This window comes from Glandiceps talaboti, chromosome 23 (assembly GCF_964340395.1).
Source record: "Glandiceps talaboti chromosome 23, keGlaTala1.1, whole genome shotgun sequence".
Classification (NCBI taxonomy): Eukaryota; Metazoa; Hemichordata; class Enteropneusta; family Spengelidae; genus Glandiceps; species Glandiceps talaboti.
This window is the reverse complement of record NC_135571.1, coordinates 1196806-1205853: the sequence shown is the minus strand read 5'-3', so window position 1 is coordinate 1205853 and position 9048 is coordinate 1196806. Positions and strand designations below refer to the sequence as shown.

At 34.0% G+C, this 9048-nt stretch overlaps 1 protein-coding gene across 1 annotated transcript in view; it reads right to left on the bottom strand.

The window, feature by feature from the left end:
- Window positions 1–3594: 3594 nt before the first annotated feature.
- LOC144453123 (potassium voltage-gated channel subfamily KQT member 1-like) overlaps window positions 3595–9048 on the bottom strand; it is a 112776-nt gene continuing 107322 nt past the window's right edge. Inside the window, exons 10-15 of the mRNA XM_078144400.1 lie at window positions 8851–8943; window positions 6353–6506; window positions 5769–5844; window positions 5044–5179; window positions 4335–4399; window positions 3595–3747 (exon numbers count right to left, since the gene is read on the bottom strand). Coding sequence (XP_078000526.1) covers window positions 3595–3747; window positions 4335–4399; window positions 5044–5179; window positions 5769–5844; window positions 6353–6506; window positions 8851–8943 — 677 coding nt within the window. The remainder of the gene's footprint in view (window positions 3748–4334; window positions 4400–5043; window positions 5180–5768; window positions 5845–6352; window positions 6507–8850; window positions 8944–9048) is intronic.

The following is a 9048-nucleotide window of genomic DNA, read 5'->3' as shown; positions in this document are numbered from 1 at the left end:
CATCCTCAAAGTTGAAGTAAATGCTATAAAAAACAGATGAAAATGAAATCATTTTTAAACAGTAACTTGTTCTCAGAGGAACGGTAATAAGTTAATGATAATTTACATCAAATATTTACTCTGAGACATTATTATAAGTTTATCTTGAAAATACAAAATATAAAAGGGGAACAAAACTAAGGTTGATTTTATTTGCACTGCATGTCATTAAGCTTAGGAGACCGAGAACGTTAAATTCACCAATGCTGCATCATGTGACCTTTCTGAAATAGAGTTATAAATATTGGCAAATTATGAGGCTAACAATAAGTCTTCTGCACTCTAGCGTGAGGCATGCTGGGAAAACAAACAAAGTGAGAAGCTCCTAATCTTTCAACAACAGCTTCAGTATTGTCTTGGCAAAGGTTAAAGGTTATTTCATACTACTGTATGTTTCATTCCCAGAATGCCTCACCCAAGTGTACAGATGTCATCTTGTTTGCCAGATTTATCAATATTTGTAATTCTACTTTTAAGAGGTTGCACGATGTAGGTTTGGTGAAAATAACTTTTGAGGGTTCCCATTAAGCATAACGAAATGCAATTAAAATAAAACCAGCCTCGTGTTTGCTCCCCTTTAAGTTTATCCACAAATACAGGACATTAAGTAAAAATACACGACATTAAGTAAAAATACACAACATACAGTGAAAATACACAATATGAGATAGATACCCTTAGTTTTGAAGGTCAAAATTTACAGTGAAAACACATAAAATGCTTCCAAAATATCAGTAAATTAGCCCAGATCTGCATAGTTTTTAAGGATGTTTTTTTTTCTTTTTTTCTGTTAGAATTAATCACACAAAATTTATTCACACTTAAAAGACAATTACAACCAATCAGATCTTAAAATTCAAAAACATGATATATTAATGAATATTCATGAACTACTCTTAGAATCTTATTGGCTACTAAAAATATGAGAAATTTTACAACCAATCATATGCTAATAAATATTAACATGATACATCTATGAATATTCAGTATCTAAATCTAAAAATGTGATTGGCTATTTAACATATTTAAATCAAAACACTAAATCTACTAATGCTGAAATATTTTTTTCTCATAAAATAGGATTTGAAAGACGTAATTTTTTGGAATAATATTTCAAAAAATGTGTAATAGAAGAATATATACCAACAGGATTGGAATTATGAACACATAATTATGTCATTATTAACAAAATGACAGCGACTTTATCTTGAATATGAAAAGATTCTACTAATAAATAGTTCTTGTTCATGGCCAACTGTTCTAAAGGTTTCTAATATTTGCATAAAGTGACAAACAAAACAAATCACACTTACAGAAAAGTCAAACGTATGTTTTTGCACTGATTTCAAAATACAGCTTGATCCAACGCCATTTTGTTAATGTGAACTGTCTTTCTATCTATATTACTAGAGATGTGATAGAATACCCAACAAAATGAATCTGGAATCACTATAATGAAGATTTTGTTAATATGAACAATTTGTTAGAAAGAATAATATATGAACAAGTGCTATATGAATAATTCCTTATTATGAACAATCATGGACTTAGAATATTTGCTATTATGAACAATCTATGATTTGAATATTTGTTACTATGAACATAGTTATCAATATCAAAGTATAACAAATTATTTGTTACTATGAACAAATTGTCCTGTACTCTACAAGTGAATTTATTAATAAGAACATATTGACATTTTTTATTTTGATACTATGAACAGACTTAATGTCAACAATCTTAATTTTCATAATGTTGAAGTATTTAGTTATTTTGATATAAAACACAACCAAAAATTGTATAACATGTGAGTTATGATTAATCTGTTTACAGTAATGAGTTTAATAAACCCCAGTTCCAGTTATTACAAAAAACAAAAGAAATCATACTTTGGTCACTAGGGATGCTGTTCATGAACAAACAGCTGAAGTGACCAGAGGCACATTCGATTTGCCCAAACATGATTGTGATTAATCCGATGTCATTTCTCGGAACCAGGTTGTAAACAAAACGCTCAATCACGATTTCGCATATTTCCGATAAATTAAATGATTTTACATCGTCAAAATGACTACAATGATAACAAATTACCAATCAGACCGAACATAATTTATGTACATAATGTTTTCCATCATTTCTAACTTGCCGTCAGCCACGGGCGCACGATCCCCCTATGATTACGTTGACTGCCATCTTGTAATCACGTAAATCATGGTTCGGGGCATGATTACTGTGATTACCAATCATGATTGTGATTGGTATTTATCAAACATAAAATCATAATTGTGATTGATAAATCATGATCATGATTGTGCAAATTAAACGCGCCCAAGAGTTATCAGAAAAACAAAAGAAATCATACTTTGGTCACTAGGGGTGCTGTTCAGGAACAAACAACCTTGGACCAGCATGAGTGGACTGGCATCAAAGTTGCTGGTAGCCTCCTTTTGAAAATATCTTCGTATGTGTGTGTTTAACCACACAAAGTTGATGTCATAACCTTCAAGACAAACCTTCAAGACATAGATGTATTTTCGTAAACTTTCGGTTGTGGAGAGTCATTTCATGATTTCTCATCACAAATTTAGCGTGATTGCCAAAAAACACCAAATTGAAACTTGTCAAAAAATTCTAACTTTATATCAAATCAAGTAATTTTCAACTTCTTTTGGCCATATTCTAATGACTGCTTCTTGTCCTACCATGTGAAACTCTATTTCACCTTTATTGTGTTCACTGTTAAACCATTGCATCATGGGACTTAGTAGACATACATATGCATTGGATGAACACTGAATATTTCATGACTACCTATCAAACAGTAATAAGCACTTAGGAGTCATGAATATTCAGTGTCCATCTCATGAATATGTATATCTGCTAAGTCCCATGATGCAATGGTGGACCAGTGTATTAAAGAACAATAGACGTGACACAGAGTTTCAATTTGGTGTTTTTTGGCAATCACACTAAATTTGTGATGAGAAATCATGAAATGACTCTCCACAACCCAAAGTTTACGAAAATACATCTATTTCTTGAAGTGGCATTTCCCTTTAAGATCCTAAAAAACAGTGTTTCATGTTGGCTTGCATAACTTTGAAGAAGGTGTGACTCTATCAATGTTTTCATCGGTCAAGTAAAATATTATATTCACATGTCATATAATTTTTGGTTGCGTTAGTTGTATTTCAGCATGCCTTTCAGGACATTTCAAAATGTATTTTTATAAAACTGTGTGCATTATTCAGTAGAGAGTAAATACAAGAGTGGTGAATTCCAACACGTGTCCTATTTCATCTGGTTATATCAGGAAGAAAGCAACCAATGATAACCATCATCTATCACTATAGTAACACTCAAAGACATCCTGCTAAAAGTACCTTAACAGATTACAGTGATAGAGGGCGCTAGTCAAACTATACCTAATTAGCATATCGATCTCTGAATTCGCTTTACGTTCAGTAAACTACCTTGTAAGTTATGAAACATACAATAACTGTAAAAAATATTGCCTTCTTTTGAAATTTAGGTATTGCCTTTTGGTTTCCATAGTTACACTTCTTGTTCTCTTGAGTCTCTGTTGACAGGTTGTTGCTGTTGTTGTTGTTGTTGTTGCTGTTGTTGTTGTTGTTGTTGACCAAACTTAGCAACCAGCGTGTTAAGAAGACCTATGCAGTTGTCAAGTTTACTATCCATCTTGTCAATCTGTAATAGAAAATAACAATACTATATTTAGACCTGGAAAGACTACATAATAATATTTGTATTTTGTAAAATGTGAATTAATTTGGTTTATTTTAATTGTGAGTATCTCAATTTCCATTAAAAATGTCCGCAGGTTTTACATTACATATCATACCATGCACGACCGCGATCCAAGTTGAACAAAAAATATGGAATATATACTCTGTTTATTCTACGTCATGACAACACACAGCTATGTCATAACAACACATGTCTACATCACTGGTTCTGCTGTGTTTGAAATATGAGTCAAAACACTCAAAATTTTTCTTTGATATCATTTAGTTGATATAATTATGTTATTCTCCAATATTTTACTTCATTCAGCTGGAAAATACTCGTGACCTAAGGGTATTCTTACGACAAGTCTAGCCCCTTAGGTCACTCATATTTTCCATTGTCGAATGAGGAAAGAAATCAGGGAATACATCTTATCATTCCCTGCACACTTGATAGCAAGATATTAGTTCCACACAGTTTGGCAGATGCAGATTTCATATATTTCATTTTATCAAGACAAAGTTTGGCAGACAGAGATTTCTACTCACCTCTTTTTCAACCTTTGACATCCGTTGTGCTAAAGTTACTGTTCTTAATTTATTGTTCTCTTCTCCTGTGAAAATATTAAATAATATAATTATATTGAATACAAGTTATGTACCGAGGAGAAAAGTTCAAAACTTACAACATAAAAGAATCCCTAATCAGTATCTATACATTTCCTTTAATATAGGGAAAACTAATTCTAGTGATGATAATCACATTTACCACACACTCTTATTAAGTTGATGCTTTTTTTAGTCAAGACAAATAAATTGTGACAAATTTCATCATCATATAAGTTCTTCCGTAACTCAATGCTGGAAATTCCTAAAATGACTGAACACAGGTCAAGTGTAGTAGAGCTTCAAAATAGGATTTCAAGTTACAAATCTGTCAAATCTCGGTATTTTACACCTAGTGTGTTGGTCAGAGCTGTTACAGGGATATTGTACACATAGCTGGTACAGTCCCCGTGGCTCCATTGAGATGGTACAGCCGTGTGCACAACCCTGTCCTAGGTATATGAATGTTACAGGGGTGTGCAAGGTTCCCTGTGTAGACAAATGGCACAAACAAGTCTGTCTGGACTGGACTGTCAAACTGATCAATGATATTTGTGTCTATTCTGAGGATTTCTGTACCAAGTTTATCATTTTCGCAAGACGTAAAGTTGAAAGTTGAAAGGTTAATGATCACATCACTTCTAATGCTTACTTTGAAGGTATGCGCCAGGCTTTCCGACTGTTTGGTCTATCCTGCGTTGTAATTCTTTGAGTCGCACCATCATATTTAAATGACCTTGTGAATACTGCTCTATGACATCACGTACATCATATGGCTTACGTGCTTGCTGAAAATCAATACAAGATAAGAAAAAGATTAGATTTTTACTCCCGCATTTCTGATGTACAATATGCAACTTGAATTTAGTTTGATGAACGCTCATCTGTGCAAATGCATTATATGACTTCACACTTTGCAAGCTGCTGTGAGACTAAGTACACAAAATGAGGTTTAGTACAAAATTTAATTGCTATTGCTAACTGAGGTACAAAAAATGAAATTGATGGGTGTACATACCCCATAACGTTACCTTCAATAAGCACAATGTGCAATTTTTGACAACATGGCTGGCAGAGGGACGGCAATCTGGTTGGCAGTGGGACAGAAAACCTAATTTGCATGCAAAAATATATCACTCCCGGACAGGTGTGGGAGAGGTGAGGGAGAGGTGAGGGAGAGAGACATGGGAGCAGGAGCTCTTCTGCACCTCTCCCACACCTGTCCACACCTGAGCCATTCAGAAACAAAACGGCAGCAATGAAGCTTGAATCTGCAACCTGTAGATTCCAAGCTGGCCTCTCAAATCATTTCACCATCATGACCATGTGATGAATACTTAGAATATCAAGGAGAGATGCTGTTTTTCTTTGACTAACCTGAAACTTTCTTCTTGCTACAAAATATTTCATTCTTCGTATAACCTTGATGGCTGTTTTATGTGCATCAGTTAACCTGTAACAAAGACATTAACAATGTTTATACTGCCCTCTATGGTCAAATACTAGTAAACAGACGAAACATAACGGAGATAGAGATCCATCCTGTCTGGAATGCATACACCAACAGTACATGTATTATACAGGGACTTAATCTTTATTAACATTATTACATCACAGAGTTGTCAGTTTGTTACCAATGTTGGTCAAATAAAGTTAATATTGCCTTCACTATCAATGATATCTGTCTTCCCTTTCACTGGTCAAATAAAGTTAATATTGCCTTCACTATTAATGATGGCTGTCTTCCCTTTCACTGGTCAAATATATTGTTTATTGCATTGTCAAGTAAAGTTTTACATTTCCCCTCCACTGTCTATGGATGAACAAGGTGTGCATTAGCTCTACTCCTCTACTAACAACTGGTCAATAAAGTGTTTACTGCCCTACTTATAATAGTGAAATAAAGAGTTTATTGCCCTCATTTAGAGTGGTTATATACAGTGTTTATTGCCATCACTTACATTGTTACCCGTCTTTGTAATCCCAGGATATCATCTACTTCAGCGTCATCCTGAATACTAAATTGTCCGGCACTCTCTGTATAATGCAATCTGGGATGGCTGTCTGTTCTACCTAATGGATTATTTCCACCCTTCCGTTTCCTATTTGGATTTCCTGCAAAAAAAAGAGGAAAGGGCCTGAACATGAATATTAAGCAAGGATTTACAAGACTGGAACATGAATATTAAGCAAGGATTTATGAATGAAAGAGTATAAATCAAAATGCAAACATTCAAAAATTCTCTGGTGACAGCACCCTCTATTGATGGTCTAAGTCCAAAAGACAAATGTGTGGTCATAAGTTATGAAATAGTAGTTTCATAAGGAAAACATTTCCGCAACGACTTTCAATACATCAAATGCTAAGGGACGATTGCACAATGGTAGCCATAACTGAAAACCCCAAAATGATGAGAGTTTGGGCAACTTAGGCTAGTGTAAAGAGCATGATTCCAACAAACATTTCTTCTATTGGCCTCTCATGGGTTTCATAGGCATACAAAGAGAGTTGCAATAATTGCACGGAAAGTCAACTCTGGAGGGGCTTTTCATTTGAAATGTATACTGACTTGTGACGATGCTATCCTCAGAAACATTGTGACCACCAGAGGGCAGTATTCACGTGAACTTTGTATGCAGGTCTTTCATGTACACCATTTCTTGGACATATCAGAAATTATTGTTCAGAAACAAAAACATATTTTTTTTCATTACAATAAAAATTAGTGTATTTTTTGGAAAAGAGAAAGGGTCTGTCACCAGGCAACTGTTTACAGTTTTTGGAGTTAAAATTTTAATATATGTACACATCAACAGTAAGCAAGAGAAAGACAAAAATTTTAATATAGTAAATATGCAAATAAATATTCAACAACAAAAACCAAACTGCAACTTCAACACAACTCTTTGAAATGCTTAATTTTGCAACGTATTTGTCAACTGAAATGACACTTTGACACAAAACATTACAAACATTAAAAATAAAACACCATTGGAGCAGTTATTAACATTAGGGGTGGGGGTGGGGGTGGCAAAGGGAATATAATTATATTATATATTACCTATACACCAATGACTGCTCGAAAATTTCATGGTATTTTTTTTTTGTAAATTTAGAACTATCTGTTCATATCATTAATACAGTAAACTTGTTGAATGTATGATTTCCTTTGATAAATGAGATTGGTAGACACACTAGAGACATCACAGGAAACTAGTATTGATATATTTTGCTACAATAAATGTTCATGTATTCTCACACACTCTTATAGTCAAACAAACATACTACACACACAGCCACACACACAAAGTATAAACATACACAGACACATAGTCACAGACACAGACACACACACAAGCCACACATACATACATACATACATACACACACATATACATACATACATACATACATACATACATACATACATACATACATACACACACATATACATACATACATACATACATACATACATACATACATACATACATACATACATACATACACATGCACACACGTGCACGCACTGCATGCACACATATATGGTATCTTGTTATTGTAGTCCTGACTTCCTTGCTTCTGGATAGCACTGCTAGTGTCCAAACTATATATGAATCTTTCATCTTTCATCACTGGACTGGGTTGCATTGTACAAAATGGATAGCATAGTGTCCAAACTATATAATCTTTTGTCTTTTTCATCATGCGACTAGGTTACACTCAGTGTACAGTAAGGATAGCACGCTTTACTTTCAATTGGTGTTATAGGTTGTAGATACATTCAATCTACACTTGTAAGAATCATCACACCATGTCCACACAATAACATATCAACTCCTGAATTGAGATGTTTACAAATCTATTCTAAGCAGATTTTTCTATGCATTAACATCCGATAAGAAGAGAGCAAATTGTACATGATTTGTACCAAGAAAGCTTCTTAAAGACAGAACACAGGGACACTATATCTACACAGCTCTCATCCTGTAGTACAGAGAACTCTCTTGATACTTAGAGGTCATGTGATGCATGCTGCTGGTGCCATTGGCTAGAAAAGAAACCCACCACTATAGCAAAAAAATGTAAAAATGATAATAAAAAGTAAATGCAAATTGTAAAATAAATAAGACAGCATTCAAAATAAAATTTGTAAAATACCTATTTGAAAATCATTTCAAAGTAATATGTTTTGTGATTTTTTAAAAATAATAATCATAACCCATGTCTGTACATGAATGCTAATTTTTTGGGAAAAAATTCTATAAAAAAACAAAACATTTTGACCATTAATCATGATCTTGATTGTTACGTAAATTACATGCAAATATATTTTAAAAAACTGATTATAAAGGTCAAACAGCATGCAGCAAAAATATGGCGGTCAAGAAAACATGCTGGAGCACACCGTGCAAAAACTGGAGCTAGTCAATTAGAAAAACCCTATACCTGTTGAACGCGGAGATTTGGTTGTCCGAGCTGCTACGTGAGATTGTGCAGTCGTATGGGGACACTTTGACCATAACCTATGACAGGGGGAGCAGCATCGACCTTTGTGTTAGGGGGGGACGGGCAAGTCAGGAAAAGAGGGGAAGAAAGAAAGTAAAGAAACAAGACAGTTGAAAAACTGTTGCCAATGGTGCTGAAGCACAACTG